Source organism: Lepus europaeus, chromosome 10 (genome assembly GCF_033115175.1).
Source record: "Lepus europaeus isolate LE1 chromosome 10, mLepTim1.pri, whole genome shotgun sequence".
NCBI lineage: Eukaryota > Metazoa > Chordata > Mammalia > Lagomorpha > Leporidae > Lepus > Lepus europaeus.
In genome coordinates, this window is record NC_084836.1 from 13,576,188 (window position 1) to 13,598,602 (window position 22,415).

Genomic DNA, 22,415 nt, shown 5'->3' on the forward strand with positions numbered 1-22,415 from the left:
CCCAAGCACTTGGGCCATCTTCTGCTTTCTCAGGCCACAGCAGAGAGCTGGATGGGAAGTGGAGCAGCCGGGACTCAACCTGTGCCCGTATGAGACACTGCATGAGGATGCTTAACCTTCTATGCCACACCCCAGCCCCAGGAATTTGCATTTCAATAAGAAACCACATGATAACTGGTAGTCTGCTTGAAGGAAACATATTTGTGTCTCTTACATTTGCTCTCTGCAGGGTGTACTCTGTGTGACCGAGCCTATCCCTCAGACTGTCCTGATCATGGACCAGTGACTTTTGTTCCTGACACTCCAATAGAGAGCAGAGCGAGGCTTTCTCTCCCAAAGCAGCTTGTCCTCCGCCAGTCAATTGTGGGAGCAGAAGTTGGTAAGCAACTTGGAACCATAAAGCCCCATCAGGTCTCGTCTCTCTAGGGCAGAGTCATGAAAGTGGATACGTATAATCTCTGATGTCAGTGTATGGCGTAAGGTTGAGAGTATTTGTCTTGTCTGTGGTGAAAGTTTATCGGGAAACTCGACCTTTCTTAGAATCAAAATTGGATAGAGAGGATCTGGCCCAAGTCTGTGAAGACCTTATTTTCAGCTCTCTTGTTTACCAACAATTATTCTAACAACACTTGAAGCTAATTTCTTAAATGGAAACATGGAAATTCACCACTGTTGACCTTATAAAAGGTATATAAATTTATATATTCCTTAGGACTAAGGAATATGGCTGTTAGAATCTACTTACTCGTGTTTGAATTTAAAATGTCTTCTGAGTTACTGTGCCATTTCTTAAGAATAAGAAATTAGGAGGCCGGCGCCGTGGCTCACTAGGCTAATCCTTTACCTGTGGCGCCGGCACCCCGGGTCCTAGTCCTGGTTGGGGCGCCGGTTCTGTCCCGGTTGCTCCTCTTCCAGTCGGGCTCTCTGCTGTGGCCCAGGAAGGCAGTGGAGGATGGCCCAAGTGCTTGGGCCCTGCACCCGCATGGGAGACCAGGAGGAAGCACCTGGCTCCTGGCTTCAGATCAGCGCGGTGCACCGGCCACAGTGGCCATTTGTGGGGGTGAACCAACGGAAGGAAGAGCTTTCCCTCTGTCTCTCTCTCTCTCTCTCACTATCTAACTCTGCCTGTCAAAAAAAAGAATAAGAAATTAGGTATGTTGTTATTTCAGCTGCAGCTTTGGCCTAGGTTGTTTGACAGTGCTAAAGGGCTTAGATGTCATAGAACAGTGGTTTAAGCACTGAAGTTTTTAGAAGCTTGATTTACTTAATAGTAACTTCTTTATATTTTTATGGTGGAATGATTTTTTTTCTTCTTCCTTGTTTTTTAACTCCAAAATAATATATTTTAAGATATGGTCATATTCCTTATGTATAAAACTAGAATTTCAGGTGTTTCTGATATTGGTTCTTACCCTGTGTTTCTTCTGAGCCCCATTTAATCTGTTCATTACATGTTATATGTTCATAGGCTAGAACCACAAGGCTAACTAACTCTCAGGATTGCTGGCATATTAGTTCTTCAGATTCTTGCCTGTAAATTATTGATTGTGTACCTGGTGTCCTTCCACTGATAGGTGTGTGGACTGGAGAAACCATTCCTGTGCGAACTTGCTTTGGGCCTCTAATTGGCCAGCAGAGTCACTCCATGGAAGTAGCAGAATGGACAGACAAGGCAGTTAACCACATCTGGAAGGTCAGTATTGATGACTCTGTGACTTTTTGCTGTTTTTATTATGATGAGGTATAAAAAAGTGATAAAGTCAAAATTAGCTAGAGGGGCTGGCACTGTGGTGTGGCAGTAAAGCTGCTGCCTGCAGTGCCAGCATCCCATATGGGCGCTGGTTTGAGTCCCAGCTGCTCTACTTCTGACCTAGCTCTCTGCTATGGCCTGGGAAAACAGTAGTAGGTGGCCCAAGTCCTTGGACCCCTGCACCCATGTGAGAGACCTGGAAGAAGTTCCTGGCTCCTGGCTTTGGATCCGCACAGCTCCAGCCGTTGAAGCCATTTGAGGAGTGAACCAATGGATGGAAGACCTCTCTTTATCTCTGCCTCTGCCTCTCTTGAACTCTGCCTTACAAATAAATAAATAAATCTTAAACAGAACAAAAGCAAAATGAACTAGAACTGATAGGAGCCATTCACCTATTTTCTTTAATATTACATCCTTTCTGTTAGTCTTGGTAGCCAGATTATACAGTGATACACCAGCTGTCGAAAATAGAGGATTGAGTCTGGCATTGTGGCACAGTGGATAGAGGCAATGCCTGCAATGCTGATATCCCGTATGGATGCTGGTTTGAGTCCCAGCTGCTCCACTTCCAATCCAGCTCTCTGCTAGTGCTCCTGGGAAAGCAGTGGAAGATGATCCAAGACCTTGGGCCCCTGCACCTACATTGGATACCTGAATGGACTTCCAGGCTCCTGGCTTTGGCCTGGCCTGGCCCTATTGCAGCCATTTAGGAAGTGAACCAGCAAATGGAAGATCTTTTCTCTCTAACTCTCTTTCAAAATAATGAATAAATCTAAAAGAAGGAAGGAAAGAAAGAGAAAGAAGAAAGAAAATAGGATAAACTGTTTTAGTCTCCGTTTTGTGAGAAAATCCAATGGTTTTAATAATTTTACACATTTTAGTTAACTAATGGCATCTGAGGCCAAAGACTTTGTTTATATGATGACAATCTTAATTTTTTTTTTAAAAAAGGTTTATGTATTTATTTGAAAGGCAGGGTTACCTGAGGGGTAGGAGAGGAGGAGGTCTCCCATCTGCTGGTTCACTCCCCTTGTGGCTGCAACAGCTGGAACTGGGCCAAACTGAAGCCAGGAGCCAGGAGTTTCTTCTGGGTCTCCCACACGGGCACAGAGACCCAAACACTTGGGCCATCTTCCTCTACTTTCCTAGGCCTGCGCCTGGCACCACAAACGGCAGCTTTACCCACTATACCACAGCGCCAGCCCTGACAGTCTTATTTTGTAATCAACTAAACCATTCCTCAAGCATTCAGTTTGGGGGACAATTCTAGAATTAAAAGCTAAGATTATTTCTGTTGTTTTCCATAAACTGCTGTTCGTATGTTTACATAGAATCTCAGTCAATGAATTGGGAATGATGCTTGCAAAATTGAAGTGAGAGGAAGGTGAATCTTGTGATAATTGGAGAGGTAGGGTGCCACTGTCATAGAGGCCGTAACTTTGAGGTCCAAAGTAGAAGACAGAAGAATGCCTGGTCTAACGGGAAAAGTAATGGGAAGGCATGGTCCTCTGCCCATAGTAGAAATTCCGTTATCCAGTGTCTACTGCGTGGTAGGTGATGACAGAGGTAGGAGAAGTAGGCCAGTGTTTGGTCTTCTCCAGCCAGCACTTTATATACTGGAAAATGAGGAAATGAGATGATTACTGGCTTAAATTTACGTTAATATTTTATCACTGTCAGTTCATTTGACATGGTGTTTGTTTTCTGGTGACAGATATATCATAATGGTGTCTTAGAATTCTGCATCATTACAACTGACGAAAATGAATGTAATTGGATGATGTTTGTGCGCAAGGCCAGGTAAGAGTAATCTTGGGTGAGACAATTACCATTCAGATATTTTTCAGTAGGAAGCTTCATAGAAAGTAGGGAAGAGCCAAAAGAGCCAGTTTACACTGGTATCTAGTCATACTTCAAACCTAAGGCTTTTCACTTTCTTCACTCCGGTAGTGGTTGATGGAGAGTATAAATCAGAATAGAAAAGACTGACCTTTTTTTTTTACAGGCAGAATTAGAGAGAGAGACAGAGAGAAAGGTCTTCCTTTTTCCGTTGGTTTACTCCCCAAGTGGCCGCTATGGCTGGCGCATTGTGGCCTGCGTGCTGCGCTGATCTGAAGCCAGGAGCCAGGTGCTTCCTCCTGGTCTCCCATGCGGGTGCAGGGCCCAAGGACCTGGGCCATCCTCCACTGCACTCCCAGGCCACAGCAGAGAGCTGGACTGGTAGAGGAGCAGCCAGGTAGACTGTCCTTTTTTAAGAGCTGCTTATTCAGCTTACTAATGAAATAAAAATGATTTAATCATCATTGAATTTGCAAGTTGATGCCTTCTCTTTATATTGGCTATTAGTCAACTTCCTAGGCTGTTATTGGAGTGAATTCTTGTTCACCTAGCTGTTTGTCCTTTTATTTATTTATTTATTTATTTTTGACAGGCAGAGTTAGAGAGACAGACAGAGAGAAAGTTCTTCCTTCTGTTGGTTCACCCCCCAAATGGCTGCTACAGCCGGCGCACTGCACCGATCTGAAGCCAGGAGCCAGGTGCTTCCTCCTAGTCTCCCATGCGGGTGCAGGGCCCAAGCACTTGGGCCATCCTCCACTGCCTTCCCGGGCCACAGCAGAGAGCTGAACTGAAAGAGAAGAGCAACCAGGACAGAATCTGTCGCCCAAAATGGGACTAGAACCCAGGGTACTGGCGCCGTAGGCAGAGAATTAGCCTAGTGATCCATGGCGCTAGCCCTGTCCTATTGTTTTTTGAGGCTTTGTTTTATTTACTTTTTACTTCCAATAACAAACTTTATCTGACCGTAAAAGATAATCAGCTAATGTACTGAAGTAGGAATCTGTAAGTCCCTCCCAGTATGTAAGATAGGGAATTACAGAATGATCCACAGAGAATAGTTCTGTGCAAGCTTTCAATAAGGATTCTACTAGAAGGAGATATGATATTTCTAGTGTACATTTCAGAGTAAATATATATGATCTATTTAATGATATCTTAGGAACCGGGAAGAACAGAATTTGGTGGCTTATCCGCATGATGGAAAAATCTATTTCTGTACCTCCCAAGACATCCCTCCTGAAAATGAACTGCTTTTTTATTATAGTCGAGATTATGCTCAGCAAATTGGTAAGTTTTTCTTTTTTAAAAGATTTATTTTATTTATTTGAAAGAGTTACAGAGAGGTAGAAAAAGAGAGAGACAGGTCTTCAATCCACTGATTCACTCCCTTAATGGCCGCAGCAGCCAGAACTGAGCTGATCCAAAGCCAGGAGCCAGGAGCTTCTTCCGGGTCTCCCATGTGGGTGCAGGGGCCCAATCACTTGGGCCATCCTCCACTGCTTTCCCAGGCTCATTAGCAGGGAGATGGATTGGAAGCAGAGCAGCTGGGACCTGAACTGGTACCCATATGGGACATTGGTACTTCAGGCCAGGGCTTTAACCTACTGTGTCACAGCGCTGGCCCCAACATATTGCTAAGTTAGTATAAGATTTGTTTGTGATGAATATAACATAAAATCACCAAGAACCCAGAATAAAGTTTTGCTAATGATTTATATGTCAGCTGAGGTAATCATGAGCTTTGTGTAGAGGGACTTAAAAAGTTCATAGAAAATGGAATTAAAAGATAAAACTAAAAAAATATAGACTTTATTTCTCAATGTTAGCTCCACAAGTTCAGGGTCCTTCTGTAAGCAGTAGAAGCAGCCATTTAGTCCATTGCTAACGACTGGGCGCCCTAGAGCTTTTGCTGTGTCATTGCAGCTGTTTTATGTTAACTGAAGGGCAATGCACACCCTGGAAGCATTTTTTTCTAAGATTCAGGAACAAAAAGAGGTCACAGAGGTCCAGCTGGGGGCTGTAAATATCAGATGCCTAATGATTTCCCATTGACACTTTGGCAGAGTTGCCCTTGTTGAATGAGAGGAATGAACAGAAGTTTTGTCATGGTAGAGGACTCTGATGAAGCTGACCAGGAGGTGTTTTTCTGTGAAAATTTTGCTAACCTTCTCCAGGCATTGTTTAATAAGCAATTATTTTTTTTAAAGATTTATTTATTTACTTGAAAGTCAAAGTTACAGAGAGAAGGAGAGGCAGAGAGAGAGAGGTCTTCCATTCGCTGGTTCACTCCCCAGATGGCCACAACAGCTGGAGCTGTGCTGATCAGAAGCCAAGAGCCAAGAGCTTCCTCCGGGTCTCCCATGCAGGTGCAGGGGCCCAAGGCCTTGGGCCATCTACTGCTTTCAACCAGGCCATAGCAGAGAGTTGGATCGGAAGTGGAAAAGCCAGGACCCAAACTGGCGCAAATATGGGATGCCGGCACTTCAGGCCAGGACTTTAACCCGCTGCGCCACAGCACCAGCCCCTAATAAGCAATTATTTTTCTTGGTTCTCCAGAAAGTCAGCAAGCAAAATACCTGAAGCACTCTAACTGTTCCTGTCACCTCTGTTTTGACCACTCTGCTTTTGCCCTGATTAGACTACTTCTCCCTCTTGGTTTCTGTTGTTTTGATTGTGCTTTGTCATCAGGACGGTACTGGTAAAGCCTTGTTTCCCCTCCCTTTACAGTTCTCTAAAGAAATGCTTCAAGATCTTCATCCCACTTGTTTAAAATTTCCATTGAGAGCTCTGCTCTTGTTTGCGATTGATTTGGATGCAACAGTTTTGGCACACATCAAGCAGAAAGTTTGCTCCACTGTAATTTTTCAGACAGAATTGTGTAAGCTGAACCAGTTGATGTCTGCAGTGTTGGCTGTTGTTTCGACTTTTTATTGTTGGTTCTCTTCAGTTAGGACATGAACAAGATTAGTTTTTTCTTTTTCCTTTTTTTTTTTTAAAGATATATTTACTTGAGAGGCAGAGTTACAGACAGGGAGATACAGACAAGAGAGATCTTCATCAGCTGATTCACTCCCCAAGTGGCTGCAGTGGCCAGAACTGGACTGATCTGAAGCCAGGAGCTTTTTCTGGGTCTCCCACATGGGTGCAGATGCCCAAGCACTTGGGCCATCTTTTACTGCTTTCCCAAGCCATAAGCAGAGAGCTGGATCAAAAGAGGAGCAGCTGGGACATGAACCGGCGCCCATATGGGGTGCTGGCCCCACAAGCAGAGGCTTAAGCTACTCCACAACGCCAGCCCAAGATTAGTTTTCTCCTCCCAGATGGCTGTGGATGGTCTGCTGCTGTGGGGTTCAGCTTCTAACCTCAGCATTGTCTCTCTTGTTCCTTCTTCAAGTGAGCTAACCGTTTGTAAACTGTTGATTTTGGAGGGAGAGGATATTGGCCCCATAAACTTGGCACAAAGTATCAGTGATTGCACCAATTTTTTTTTTTTTTTCTGAAAGATTTATTTATTTGAGAGGCAGAAAGAGAAGGAGAGAGGGAGAGGTCTTCCATCTGTTGGTTCATTCTCCAGATGGTTGCAACGGCTGATGCTACGCTGATCCGAAGCCAGGAGCCAGGAGCTTCTTCCCAGTCTCTCATGCGGGTACAGGGGCCCAAGGATTTGGGCCCTCTTCCACCACCTTCCCAGGCCACATTAGAGAGCTGGATCAGAAGTAGAGCAGCCGGGACTTGAACCAGCGCCAATATGGGATGCTGGCACTGCAGGCAGTGGCACCTCCACCCCCCCCCCCTTTTATTGTTTTAGATTTATTTATTTATTTGAAGGGCAGAGTTAGAGCGAGGGGGAGACAGAGAAAGATCTTCCATTGGTTGGTTCACTCCCCAAATGGTGGCAATGGCTGGGGCTGCCTAAGCTGAAGCCCGGAGCTAGGAACTTCATGTAGGTCTCCCATGTGGGTGGCTGGAGCCAAACACTTGGACCATCTTCCACTGCTTTTCCCTGGCCACTAGCAGGGAGCTGGGTCGGAAATGGAGCAGCCATGACTTGAACCAGCACTCGGGATTTTGGCATCACAGATGGTGGCTTAACCCTCTACTCCACAATGCTGGCTCCAGTTGCACCAATTCTTCTATCTCAGCTTCACCATCAGTTTGAAGTTTGTTCCTCCTTCAGTTTTCGCAGAACTCTTGTTGTTCTAATAGGGGCTCTTTTCAAACCGATGTCTTAAGTTTTCCTAGTTCCTCAACTTAGATCCTGTACAAACATATTACAACAAGTTTGTACACATTTTGGTATAATACTTTTGAAGTTCCTATGTAGTTTTTTCATAATACATGTTTCCATGAATTTTTTGAAAACCTCTTTATATATGAAAAGCAGGCTGTTAGCCTTATATTTTCAGTGTTAAAATCTGTGAGGGTCTTCACAAGCCAATTGTTAGCAGACAGTATTTGTGAAATGATCTTTATGCTAGGACTTGGATTTGTGGCTTTGGAGTTACTAAGGCAGCTTTGCAGATGAGTGCCATTGAGATGAAGTTTGGTAAAGACAGCGAATTCCTGTGATTTGATTTTACCTGCATAACCTTTCTCTTTGTATCATGGTATTTAAGAGTTGGTGCTATAAAATCTAAATACTTTGGGAATGAGGCCTGATAATCCAGTATTTACTTTGTTCCTGGTTTCTTATGCAAAGACTCTGGAGATAGAGCATTGATTTTAGTTTTATAGGTGGTAGAAAAGTTAGAAATTTTGGTAGAAGGGGGAATTGCCAGCAGCAGTTGTTAATATTGAGAATAAGTTTTAAAACTTAAGCATTGGGAGACATTAAGTCTTTTTTTTTTTTTTTTTTTTTTTTTAAGGTGTTCCTGAACACCCAGATGTGCACCTCTGTAACTGTGGCAAGGAGTGCAGTTCTTACACAGAGTTCAAAGCTCATCTGACCAGCCACATCCATAACCATCTACCTAGCCAGGGCCACAGCAGCAGCCACGGGCCAAGCCACAGCAAAGAAAGGAAGTGGAAGTGCTCGATGTGCCCGCAGGCTTTTATCTCTCCTTCCAAACTGCATGTCCACTTTATGGGTCACATGGGAATGAAGCCCCACAAGTGTGATTTCTGTAGCAAGGCCTTTAGTGATCCCAGCAACCTGCGGACCCACCTCAAGATACATACAGGTAAGGCGTATTGGACCACTAGAGGGGACTTCTTGCAGCACTTGCAGATGCAGTAATGGCTTTGCAGAGAGATGGTATTGCAGCTGGAGTTGTGCTGTGAGCTCAGAGAAAGAGTCCAGGCGGCTGTTGGCAGGAACTCGCTGGGTGCTAAGCCTTAGTGAGATAACAGAAGTTCCTTTCAGGGTATTACTTCCAGTGACTAAGATGCTGCGTGTCCCAGGCATTGTTATCACCATAGTCGGAAGGTGCTTGGAAAAGGACAGTTAATCAGGAACGTGTCGGTGTGTTTGGGCTTAAAGCAAAGGGGATTCTGTAGGAGAACCTGAGTTTTCTGTTCGAGCTCACAGCTGGTCACACGCCAGAGCCTGTTTTTCTCCTTTGATCTCGCTCCATAAACACTGCCAAGATTTGGTTTTTGAGCTTCTGTTTTCTAAATCGCATGCAAACTAGCCCCCCCACCCTTTTTTTTTTTTTTACCATATAGTCTTCATACATACTGCAGAATAGCTGGTGAAGCTTAGTTTCTTGGTTGGATCGTTAGTTCTTTAAATCTTCAGAAAAAAAAGTTTCTTCCTCATCCTTTTGCATTAATCCTGAGTGTTTGACCGGAGAGCAGAGGATACACAAAAGCCTAAAATTCTGACTTTTAACAAGAGATTTGTCAAATCCTTTTCTTTTCCTTTAAGATTTGTTTATTTATTGAATGTCACCGTTAACAGAGAGAGAGTCGATCTTCCATCCACAGATTCACTCCCTGTATGGCCACAGTGACCAGGGCTGGCCCATACTCAAGCCAGGAGTCATAAGCTTCAGATTTCCTACATGGGTGGCAGGGGCCCAACCACTTGGGTCATCTTCCGCTTTTCTCAGGCCATTAGCAGTGGACTGGATTGGAAGTAGAACAGCTGGGACCCAAACGAGTGCCCATCCGGACGGGATGCCAGCATTTTAGGCGTTGGCTTCACCTGCTACGCCACAATGTTGGTTCCAACCCAACTTTTTAGAGAGATCCTGTTTCTGAGTTCTTGGATTTTTATTTCACCCCTGGTTTTTGAGGTCATGTTACATGTTAAAAAAGAGAGCAAGAATAAAAACATGTTTGCCAGGGTGGTCATTTGGCATAGTAGTTAAGATGCCTGCATCCCACCTTGGAGATCCTGGCTTGAATACCGGGTGCAGCTCTGGTTTTCTGCCAGTGCAGATCCTGGGAGGTCTCAGTGAGCCCCTGTGGCTGGGTTCCTGCCACCCAAATGGGAGAACTGGATTGAGTTCCTGGCTCCTGATGTTGGTCCTCCAACTATCGTGGGCATCTGAGATGTGTGAACCAGAGAGTGGGAGTGCACGCTCTGACTGTCTTCTCCCTGGCCTTTGTCTCTCTGCCTCTCAAATTAATAAATTAAAGTTTTTAATTTTGCCTACACAGTATGGAGAGTTCTTTAAAAACTGGAAGTAGAGCTGCTGTATGATTTTAGTAGTCCCACTGCTGGTTATATGTCTGAATGAAATGAAATAAATTATCAAAGAGATACCCGTACTACACTATTCATAGTAAGATAGAAAATCAAGCATCAACAGATGAATGGATAAAGAAAATGTCATATGCACACACACAGAGCAGAGTATTATTCAACTGCAAAAAATAATGAAATTTCATTATTTGCAGTAAAACGTTCGGAACTGAAGGTCAATATGTTACTTGAAATTAGCCAGATGTAGTTAAATATTTTCTCTCACACAGAAGTTAAGTAGAAGACTGAACATAATCTGATTACTACTGGCTAGGAGGGGTGGGAGTTTGGATAACAGGTACCAAATCGGTTAGATAAAAGGATTAAGTTCCTAATGTTACACAGCACCATGGGGCAACTATAGTTGGAAGTATCCTATTACGTATTTTCTCAGTAAACAGAAGAAAGGAGCTCAGGGGCTCCATTCACAAAGTAACAACAAAGGAAATGTTAATTATCTTAATTTGATCTGTACACATTGCAGACATGTATTGAAATATCATACTCTGCCCTATAAATATGTATAGTTCATATAAGTAAAAAGGAAAAAAGTTTGCCTGTAGACAAGTATTAGACTTCATGATTATTCTTTTGTTTAATAGGTAGAGCACCGGTATTATTTTTTTCAAATTTTATGTCAGCTGTAATAAATAACAATATGATACACACACATAAATTTAGGAGGTCAGCTTTATTAGCTTCTCTAGCTTTAGTTGCAGAATATGAATTCAGTGGTTCTGAGTGGCTTTCGGGAGACAGCCCTAGGGAGCGCCTTCCCAGTGTGAGTCAGCTCTGCTTGATTTCTGCCTCTGTTGCTGTCGCATGCCCGTGCCTGTGCCTGTCTGTGTCTTGACACCTTGATGACCCGGGTTCACTTGCAGGTCAGAAGAACTACAGGTGCACTTTGTGTGACAAGTCTTTCACCCAGAAGGCTCACCTGGAGTCTCACACGGTCATCCACACGGGCGAGAAGAATCTCAAGTGTGACTACTGCGACAAGTTGTTCATGCGGAGGCAGGACCTCAAGCAGCATGTGCTCACCCACACACAGTAAGTGGCCCTCCAGCCAGCAGCTTGCCCACTCGAGCGGCCCCGGCCACGCCCACCGCCGCGAGGGCTGGGGAGTGCTGACTTCGTTCCTTGGGAAACACTGCCTGTGACCCACAGAGCCAAGCAAAAATCAGGACACCGAGATCTTGACTATCCTGGAGGTGTTCACCATCATCTCATTTGTTTTTTAATTTAACAGATATTTTTCTGTACCTCCATGATGCCTAGCATTATGGTAGGAGGTAGAAATAGAGATTAAAGATGTGTCCTTGTCTTTATAAAGAGCTGGATGTTCAGTAAGAGAAACAAAGTAAGAGTGGCATCCTGTTGGTTGTTAGAAAAAGCACTGCCTACTGAAAGACCCTGGCAGAGGGGCACCTGTGCCAGCCTGGGGGGGTCTGGGACAGCTTCTTGGTAGCACGAGCTCAATGGTAAGGAAGATAAATCATTCAGGGAGGCCAAGAGGAAGGAGTCAGAATGGTGTTCTAGATGGGAGCGTGAACGCAGAAAGGACTGGAATTCAGGTGGCCATGTGAGGTTAGAACATCGTGTGCACGAGAGGGAGATGGAGAGACAGCGGCCACGTCATGGAGGGCCTTCGTCCTACTAAGAAAATTAACTTCATTCTGGAAACAGTGGGGAGTTGCTGAAGCATTTGCCATGCCCTCCACCACCCTGCAAACCAGGAACTGTTCTGTGCTGTGTGTGTCTAGTTGTGAAAAAACTAACCAGCCCTTAACGCTTTAAACCATTTTAACGTCATATTCAGTAGTGTTAGTTACATTCATGTTGTGCCAATGCGGAAGACGTGTTGTGAGATATCCCTTCTGTAGAGATGATTGTACCAGCAGGGCACAGGGTGATTGAGAGAGGACGAGGCCAGACATTTGGAGGGACCGGTTAGCGGCTCCTGGCACAGAGCCAAGTGTATGAAATGTGCAGGCTGCATTGGTCACAGTGGTGGTTGAGAGAAGAAACAGATTTTGTGGTCTCGAGTTTGCAACTTGTGTTAGAAGCAGCAGCCGTGTCGTCAGCCTCCGTCTTCACAGGAGCTTTCTCTTCTTGCTGGGGAGCCTGCGTAAGCACCGCCCTCATAGCAGCTCCGTGTCTGCTTCCTAACCAGGCCAGTCTCCTGGGGCCTTGGGGTGCAGACAGACTCTGTGGAGCCTTCCTCTGATTTATTTATTTATTTGTGAATTATTTATTTATTTGCAAGTCAGAGTTACACAGAGAGGGGAGAGGCAGAGAGAGAGAGAGGCCTTCCATCTGCTAGTTCACTCCCCAGCTGGCCACAATGGCCGTAGCTGGGCCATTCTGAAGCCAGGAGCCAGGCGCTTCCTCTAGGCCTCCCACGTGGGTGCAGGGGCCCAAGGACTTGGGCCATCTTCTGCTTTTCCAGGCCACAGCAGAGACCTGGATTGGAAGAGGAACAGCCTGGATTAGAATCCGTGCCCATTTGGGATGCTGGCGCCCCAGGCCAGGGCATTACACCACAGCGCTGGGCCCCGTTGCCTTCCTTTTGTTAGCAGGAAATAATCCCCTCATGGAGGCCCTGCTCTCATAACGGGGAAGCCTGCTCACCTCCCTGGTGCCCCCTCCTGCTGCAGCTGAGAGCTTCAGCCTGTGTGCTGAAGGGGAGCGAGCGTTCAGTCCCGAACACTGCTTGGTATAATCACATGGGGAATGTGGAAAACCCTGGTGCCACTACCTCTGGGGACCTCCTAGCCTGGAGCGTTTTAAAAAGTTCTGCAAGTGACTCTAACGTCCAGCAGGGCTGGGAACCCCTGAGTTCTTCCAGTAGTAAGACTGCCTTGCACAGACTCTGCCGGCTGGAGACATTGCTTCTCCTTGAGTTCCACAGTTGATACGGTTTTGTGGGGAAGTTTTGCTTCATCAGGCTGATGTCAGCCTCTCTCCTTTTCATTCTGCATACACACCCAGAAGTCACACTTGCGTGTTCAGTATCCCTTTAAATCGTCAGCCTTTCATTCAGTTGATGGTCACCATCAAGTCCCCAATTTTTTTTTTTTAACATTGATTTTATTTGAAAGGCAGAGTTACAGAGAGGCTGAGGCAGAGAAAGAGAGAGGTCTTCCATCTGTTGGTTTACTCCCCAGATGGCTGCAACGGCCGGAGCTGTACCAATCTGAAGCCAGGAGCCAGGAGTTTTTTCCGGGTCTCTCAGGCAGTGCAGGGGCCAAAGAACTTGGGCCATCTTCTACTGCTTTCCCAGGCCATAGCAGAGAGCTGGATCAGAAGTGGAGCAGCCACGACTTGAACTGGCGCCCACATGGATGCCGGCACTGCAGACAGTGGCCCCTCATGTCCCCATTTAACTCTTCTTCATCAGACCAGATGTCCCTGGTTTCTGCCACTTACATCACCTCGGTGTGTGTCACAGTGGCGCCCAGCAGTGAGCACGGGATTCCAGATGTGATCTGTGCAGTGAAGAGTGATGGGGACTGGCCTCCAGTGACCTTGGCTCTGTTTCTTCAGATGATGCTAACTGTGCACTTACTTGCCTTGGGCTACATCAGCATAACACAGTGCAAATTCTGTTGGGATTAGTTGTATAATTCTTTCTTGACATTTACGTTGAGAATTGACTCCATCAGATACTGACCAACAAAAACAGTTGTCTTAACAAATGTGGATGAGGAAAAGCGGTAAGTAAGCCTCTTTACCAAACTCCCTCGCAGGAGAAGGAGTTTTTGCACTGTCAGAACGTAGCTATGTAAATTATATAACAAACACTGTTCACCCAAAATATGTTTGAATGGGATGCCAGGCTTCCTGTGGAGATCATTGCTGAAATTTCTAGATGTTTGTTTATTCTTATGGGCATTTCAAAGGAGATATAGCAGTGTTTTCATTTTTTCTGTTTTTCTTAAAAAGAAAATTGCAGCTCTAAATCCAAATACAACAGAAATGTATCTTCCACAGTGTTCCTGAGAGTGCAGCAGGGACTGGCACTGCCCTGCCCCAAAGAAAGAGAAACTTAGGAGCAAGAGCAGTGACGCCTGCTCCCTGGGGCATTTCTTACGGCCGTTTCATGCCTTTATGATACATTTCTGCAGCTTTGTGCATCCAGCCTTCACAAAGCAGTTCTGGGCTGGCGCTGTGGCTCACTAGGCTAATCCTCTGCCTGCGGCGCCGGCACCCCGGGTTCTAGTCCTGGTCAGGGCGCTGGATTCTGTCCCAGTTGCTCCTCTTCCAGTCCAGCTCTCTGCTGTGGCTCGGGAGTGCAGTGGAGGATGGCCCAAGTCCTTGGGCCCTGCACCCGCATGGGAGACCAGGAGAAGCACCTGGCTCCTGGCTTCGGATCAACGCGGTGCGCCTGCCGCAGCGGCCATTGGGGGGATGAACCAACAGAAAAAAGAAAGACCTGTCTCTCTCTCTCACTGTCCACTCTGCCTGTCAAAAAAAAAAAAAGCAGCCCTGATGCTGCTGGTGTCCACTGGGCAACTCAGCTGCACACGTCCAGCACTCAGCTCTTCCCCACAAACTTGGTTTCCCAGTCTTCAGCAGCTTAATGATTGGCACACCGTCCACCCAGAGGCTTAGGTCAGCACCATACAGTCATCCTTAACTTACCTTTCATTCTTTCATCATTCGACGGTCACTTTGTGCAGACTACTGGTGTCTCTTGTGTAGACCACTTCAGCAGGTCTGCCAGCCACACTGCACCTGCTCTCAGCTCTGTGCATCCACTCCCCAGCACGGAGACACACACCCCAGCAGTGTATTCTGTCCATACTGACAGAGTTCAGTTTAGACAGAGATCAGATTGTAGCCATCCGTGTTCAGTGCCCAGTGCTTCCCATCCTTTGTGTTGAGAGGTCTTTGCAGGGCCGGCGCTGTGGCGTAATGGGTAAAACCGCTGCTGTAGTGCCAGCGTGGCCTGGGAAAGTAGTAGGAGATGCCCCAAGTCCTTGGGCCCCTGGACCCACATGGGAGACCTGGAGGAAGCTCCTGGCTTCGGAGCAGTGCAGCTTCGGCCATTGTGGCCAATTGGAGAGTGACCCAGTGGATGAAAGACCTCTCTGTCTCTCTGTGCCTCTTGTGTGTAACTCTGACTTTCAAATAAATGCATAAATAAATTAAAAAATAAAAAAAAAAGGTCTTTGCCATAGTCTTGAGTCCCCGCATGATGTGGTGGTGTGCTTGACCACGTCTTCTGCTCCATCTTGGGGAGGCTTTTCTCCTCACACTCTGCTGTAGCCACACAAGCCCTCCTCTTGCTACCACTTGGATATGCTCAAACCATTGCACTCTTGGGGCCTTTGCACTGTACCGCCTCTGCCTAGAAACTTCTCCCACTCATTCCTGTGTGTCTTCCTCACTCCATTCAGGTTTCTGCCTGGATGTCGTCTCAGAATGGCCTTCCTTGGCTTCGTTTTCGTAGGCTATGTAACATTATGCTTTTTTGTTTACCATGTAGCCTCTCCGCTAGAACGTAAGCTCCCGGAGGCAGGGATTGTTTACTTTCATCCTGCAGCTGTAAAGTCTGCAGCAGTACCTGGTACACTCACACTGGTTACCTAGGACATAGGCAGTGGTACCTGGTACGTACTCACACTGGTTACCTAGGACATAGGCAGTGGTACCTGGTACGTACTCACACTGGTTACCTAGGACATAGGCAGTGGTACCTGGTACGTACTCACACTGGTTACCTAGGACATAGGTAGCGGTACCTGGTACGTACTCACACTGGTTACCTAGGACATAGGCAGCGGTACCTGGTACGTACTCACACTGGTTACATAGGACATGGGCAGCGGTACCTGGTACATATTCACACTAGTTACATAGGACATGGGCAGCAGTACCTGGTACGTACTCACACTGGTTACATAGGACATAGGCAGCGGTACCTGGTACGTACTCACACTAGTTACATAGGACATGGGCAGCAGTACCTGGTATGTACTCACACTGGTTACATAGGACATGGGCAGCAGTACCTGGTATGTATTCACAGTGGTTACATAGGACATGGGCAGCAGTACCTGGTATGTACTCACACTGGTTACATAGGACATAGGCAGCGGTACCTGGTATATATTCACACTAGTTACATAGGACATGGGCAGCAGTACCTGGTACGTACTCATACTGGTTACATAGGACATGGGCAGCGGTACCTGGCATGTACTCACACTGGTTACATACGACATGGGCAGCAGTACCTGGTACGTACTCACACTGGTTACATAGGACCTAGGCAGCAGTACCTGGTATGTACTCACACTGGTTACATAGGACATGGGCAGCAGTACCTGGTACGTACTCACACTGGTTACATAGGACCTAGGCAGCAGTACCTGGTATGTACTCACACTGGTTACATAGGACATGGGCAGCGGTACCTGGTATGTATTCACAGTGGTTACATAGGACATAGGCAGCAGTCCCTGGTATGTATTCACACTGGTTACATAGGACCTAGGCAGCAGTACCTGGTATGTACTCACACTGGTTACCTAGGACATAGGCAGCAGTACCTGGTATGTATTCACAGTGGTTACCTAGGACATAGGCAGCAGTCCCTGGTATGTATTCACAGTGGTTACATAGGACATAGGCAGCAGTCCCTGGTATGTATTCACAGTGGTTACATAGGACATAGGCAGCGGTACCTGGTATGTATTCACAGTGGTTACATAGGACATGGGCAGCGGTACCTGGTATGTATTCACAGTGGTTACATAGGACATGGGCAGCGGTACCTGGTATGTATTCACAGTGGTTACATAGGACATGGGCAGCAGTACCTGGTATGTACTCACACTAGTTACATAGGACATAGGCAGCAGTACCTGGTATGTATTCACACTAGTTACATAGGACATGGGCAGCGGTACCTGGTACATACTCACACTAGTTACATAGGACATGGGCAGCGGTACCTGGTATGTACTCACACTAGTTACATAGGACATGGGCAGCGGTACCTGGTACATATTCACACTAGTTACATAGGACATAGGCAGCAGTACCTGGTATGTATTCACACTAGTTACATAGGACATGGGCAGCGGTACCTGGTACATACTCACACTAGTTACATAGGACATGGGCAGCGGTACCTGGTATGTACTCACACTAGTTACATAGGACATGGGCAGCGGTACCTGGTACATATTCACACTAGTTACATAGGACATAGGCAGCGGTACCTGGTACGTACTCACACTGGTTACATAGGACATGGGCAGCGGTACCTGGTACGTACTCACACTGGTTACATAGGACATAGGCAGCAGTACCTGGTACGTACTCACACTGGTTACCTAGGACATAGGCAGCGGTACCTGGTACGTACTCACACTGGTTACCTAGGACATGGGCAGCGGTACCTGGTACGCACTCACATTGGTTACATAGGACATGGGCAGCAGTACCTGGTATGTACTCACACTGGTTACATAGGAGATGGGCAGCGGTACCTGGTATGTACTCACACTGGTTACATAGGACATAGGCAGCAGTACCTGGTACGTACTCACACTGGTTACATACGACATGGGCAGCAGTACCTGGTACGTACTCACACTGGTTACATAGGACATGGGCAGCAGTACCTGGTACATACTCACACTGGTTACATAGGACATAGGCAGCAGTACCTGGTACGTGTTCACAGTGGTTACATAGGACATAGGCAGCGGTACCTGGTACATATTCACACTAGTTACATAGTACATGGGCAGCGGTACCTGGTACGTACTCACACTAGTTACATAGGACATAGGCAGCAGTACCTGGTATGTATTCACAGTGATTACATAGGACATAGGCAGCAGTACCTGGCATGTACTCACACTGGTTACATAGGACATGGGCAGCAGTACCTGGTACGTACTCACAATGGTTACATAGGACATAGGCAGCGGTACCTGGTACATATTCACACTAGTTACATAGTACATGGGCAGCGGTACCTGGTACGTACTCACACTGGTTACATAGGACATAGGCAGCAGTACCTGGTACGTACTCACACTGGTTACATAGGACATAGGCAGAAGGTCAAGTTCTCATTTGAGCTTCACTGAAGCTTTGGACAAGTTACTTCATTGTGAATAACATTTCCCATCTGTGGAATTAAAAAGTTGGATTCAACTGCTGGTTTTCAGACTGCTCCAGAGAATTCCACAGGCTCCACAGATTCCTTGAGCGCCTTTCCCTGCAAGGAGAGGATGATAGAAATGTAAAGGAGCCCAAGATCTGGAACTCTCCACTGCACCCCAAACTCCTTCAAGAATTTCAACTGTTCTATCTGTTTCATACAGTCTTTTATTAAGACATAGGGTTCAGTTGCTTAAAAAAAGGATAAAAATTCCTGGCCTGTTTGCTCTAAAGTTTTCAGACGGGGTTTGCTCAAACCTTGACACTGTTGACATTTTGAGCTAGGTCATTTGTTGTAGGGCTGCCCTGGGTTTTGTAGGATTTCTGGCAGCATCCTTGGGCTTCATCCACCAGCTGCCTGTAGCACTGCCCCTCACCAGTTTGGACAGTCGGGTTTCTCCAGACATTGCTAGAAACATCCACCATGGCCAGATCGCTCCTGGTTGAGAACAAGTCGGTAAGAGGACAGAAAAATGACACTTTATAAAAGTGGTGTTAAGGGAAATACAAATTAGCACCATAATGAGATCCCTGCATGTATGTGCTGGCTGGTTGGCAGACCCTCCCAAGTTTGAGTCTGGAAATTTCTGGTGGGCGTCTGGGGCAACAGGAGCTGTTGCATGGCTGTTGGAGGCGTACGAGGACCCAGCTGCGTGGGGAGATAGTTTGGCATACCCAGTACATATTATGGTCTATTTGAGAATAATACACCACTGATACACCAGCTTGAATGAATCTCAAAAGCATCAATGAATGAAAGGAGCAAAATACATAAGAAATATATACAGGCTGCCTCATTTACATAGAGTTCTGCAGTGGCCGCCTCAGCCTGCGCTGTTTAGGCTGTGCAGACGCTTCGTAGCTCTTCCGTGCAGCTCCTGTGGAAGAGCCTGCCTCTGGAAGTAGGAGCTGCTCTGACAAAGGCCTGAGGCTCTGCAGAACGCGTGTGTGCCTCGGTTATCATTTGTAACCCCAACGCTAATGTTGTTTTGTGTTCCTCTTAGGGAACGCCAGATCAAGTGTCCCAAGTGCGATAAGCTGTTCTTGAGAACAAATCACTTAAAGAAGCATCTCAATTCTCATGAGGGAAAACGAGATTATGTGTGTGAGAAATGTACAAAGGCGTATCTGACCAAATACCATCTCACCCGGCACCTGAAAACCTGCAAAGGGCCTGCCTCCAGTTCCTCGGCACAGGAGGAGGACGAGGAGGAGGACTCGGAGGAGGAAGACCTGGCCGAGCCCGTGGGGACGGAAGACTGTAGGATCAGCAGTGCCATGTATTCAGCAGAGGAGTCCCTGTCTGCCCACAAATAGAAGAGCCTCTGTGGATGGAAAGTACAAAGGGAAAAACACATGTAACAGTTACCTACCACAGTGGCTTTATGTAAAACGGTCTGGGTCTCCTGTCCCGCCAGCAGTCAGAGCAGACTGGGAGCGGATAAAGCACTTACGGAAGTGTATGCTAATGAAACACTTTAAAGCAGATTGGGAGAGAGAGCATGTGTCCTGTTAAGTGTGGTTAGGGAGGAGAGTGTCAACTTTTGAGGTCTGTTTATGTGATCGTCTGGAAGCTGCCTTCTGCCTAGACAAGTCAGAATTATTCCACATCCTCCCACTGTTCCTTTCTCCTCCCAGCCCTGTGGCTGAGTGCGTGCTAAATTTGGTCTCCACCCGACAGCCATCCCAGTTGCTGATTGTGTTTGGGACTGTGGTGATCTGCGCTCATCCAGAACAGGGTGCGACGTGAGTGTAAGGGTGTTAGCCTTCACTACCGCGAACAAGCATAGAGCAGCACCTGAAGCCTTGCGAGTTGGCAGTGATCTCGCTTCCCAAATTTTCATCAGTCAACCAGTGGGCAGTGATGGAGAGAAAAGGAGAGACATGTGGCCACTACCCAGGACCGTGTCTTTGGTGGCAGCAGGTGAGTCACCTGGTTCTTGTTTCAGAGAGATCCTTAGAGGCGTGGTCATTGTCTCTCTGTCTCCAGTCAAGCCTCCAGCTGTTCACAGGGGACGTGGAGATAGAGAGCCCAGTTCATGCCTGCTGGATGGTCTCCTGACAGCAAGGACCTCAGGGCTCGCCTGACATGGGTGGTACCTCCATGGGAGGGGAAGAAGGGAATGATCTTTGATGTTCCCCATGGAAACTGTCCAGACACTACTAGAATGTTGCCAGGTCAAAGCTACGAATGACTCGAGGCGCACTGGTGCATTTTCGAGGTTGTCTGTGCTGAAGGACCTCACAGATAAGCATGGAAGATGCCACAGGATTTGACAGGTAAAGAAGGCCTGATGGCCACCCAGTAGGCCAGCTTTCAGCAACTCAGCCCAGTTACTTGTCCATCCACGCGGTTGCTGTGACTCACGTGCATATTCAGCTTTTAGCAAGAAGAAGAAGCAACGCTAAGAGTACAGGGCTGGTGGAACATGCTCTCCTGCTCAAGGCACACCCTCTGGTCTGGAGCAGAGGACTCTGGGAAGGTTTGCTGCTAATGTATTTATGGAATGAATGTATTTCATTCAAATCTGTATTCCTCTAGGAAGGATGAAATAAAAACTTTTTTAAAATACTGGATTCTTTTATAATCTCGTTTTGTGTAGGAAGGAGACGAGTGGGTTGTTTAGGGGAAAATCAAGTACAATTTGAGTTTCTCTAAGGTTAGGGCGGGAAGAAAAGTGTTGGCGTTGAGGCACAGGTGGAGAAACCATGGCTGCTTGGTTGGGACACTTGCATCCCATATCCGAGCGCCTGGCTTTGCGTCCCACCTCTGCTGCCATACAGCTTCCTGCTAACGCACGTGTTGGGAGGCGGCAAATGATGTTCCAGTACCTTATCCCTGCTGCTCACATGCGAGACCTGGATGGAGCTCCTGGCTCCTGGGTTTGGCCTGGCTGGGCCCTGACTGTTGGGAGCATTTGGGGAGTGAACCAGTGGACACAAGTTTTCTCTCCTCTTGCTCTGCCTCTCAAATATTTTTAAACAGAAGAAAGCATTTCATGAGTATTAGTGTTTAGAGATTGTGTTCTAGTTGTTCCTGTGCAATGTGCTGAGGCAAACTGCAGCCTCCTGCCCTTTCCCCAGAACAGAGGCTTAACTGCTTCCCTCGGAGAACTGCACGGCTCTGCAGCTGAAGGCAGGGGTGCTGCTGACACGGGCCCCAGAGCCTCGGCCAGCTCTGATGCCAGGGCAGCTCCAAGCCCAGCCGTTTCCTAGTTACCCGATGGCAGCTACCCCCGTTTCCAGGAAACCACGGGAGTGCTGGACCTACTTTCTTCCTTTATTCAGTAGCAGATCTAGGCTAAATTTCTTAATTTCTCAACATAGAAATGCTGCCTAAGACAGCGAAGCCTAATGTTAAAAAGGAAGCCTGGAAAACAGTTTTAAGTGAGACTGTAGTTACTGCTAATTATTATCAACTGTCTGTTCCATTGTGTACCTTAGTTATTTATTTGAAAGAGTTACACAGAGGGGAGGCAGAGAGGTCTTTCATCCGCTGGTTCACTTCCCAGTTGGCTGCAACAGCCTGAGCTGTGCTGATCCGGAGCTGGGAGCCTCTTCTGGGTCTCCCACACAGTTGCAGGGGCCCAAGGACTTGGGCCATCTTCCACTGCTTTCCCAGGCCACAGCAGAGAGCTGGATCGGAAAGGAAACAGTGGGACTCGAACCGGCACCCCTTTAGTTTTATTTTTGTAATAAGGTTTTAGTATGTATTCACAAATCAGTATAATGGCCAGTTTTAATGTTACACATATGATGAAACAAAAACTATAATTTCAGCAAAACAATGATTTTTACATAACTAAATCACCTGACAATTCAGCCTTCCATAATTATGGGCCAACTCTACCCTCTGAATAGACTAGTTTATCATCCTAGCAGTTTTCAATTGAATATTTTTTATTTATTTATTTATTTGAAAAGCAGAGTTAGAGGTGTCTTCCATCTGCTGGT

The 22,415-nt window shown here is 46.6% G+C and overlaps 1 protein-coding gene across 3 annotated transcripts in view; it reads left to right on the top strand.

Annotated features, from left to right (window-relative positions):
* Nucleotides 1-21,030, top strand: part of PRDM4 (PR/SET domain 4) — a 34,133-nt gene extending 13,103 nt beyond the window's left edge. For all 3 annotated transcript variants that reach the window (XM_062202961.1, XM_062202960.1, XM_062202962.1), the window contains 7 exons: nt 230-379; nt 1,575-1,693; nt 3,465-3,550; nt 4,749-4,876; nt 8,455-8,769; nt 11,159-11,327; nt 19,466-21,030. In XM_062202961.1, coding sequence (XP_062058945.1) covers nt 230-379; nt 1,575-1,693; nt 3,465-3,550; nt 4,749-4,876; nt 8,455-8,769; nt 11,159-11,327; nt 19,466-19,778 — 1,280 coding nt within the window. In that variant the 3' untranslated portion in view covers nt 19,779-21,030. The remainder of the gene's footprint in view (nt 1-229; nt 380-1,574; nt 1,694-3,464; nt 3,551-4,748; nt 4,877-8,454; nt 8,770-11,158; nt 11,328-19,465) is intronic.
* Nucleotides 21,031-22,415: the final 1,385 nt, after the last annotated feature.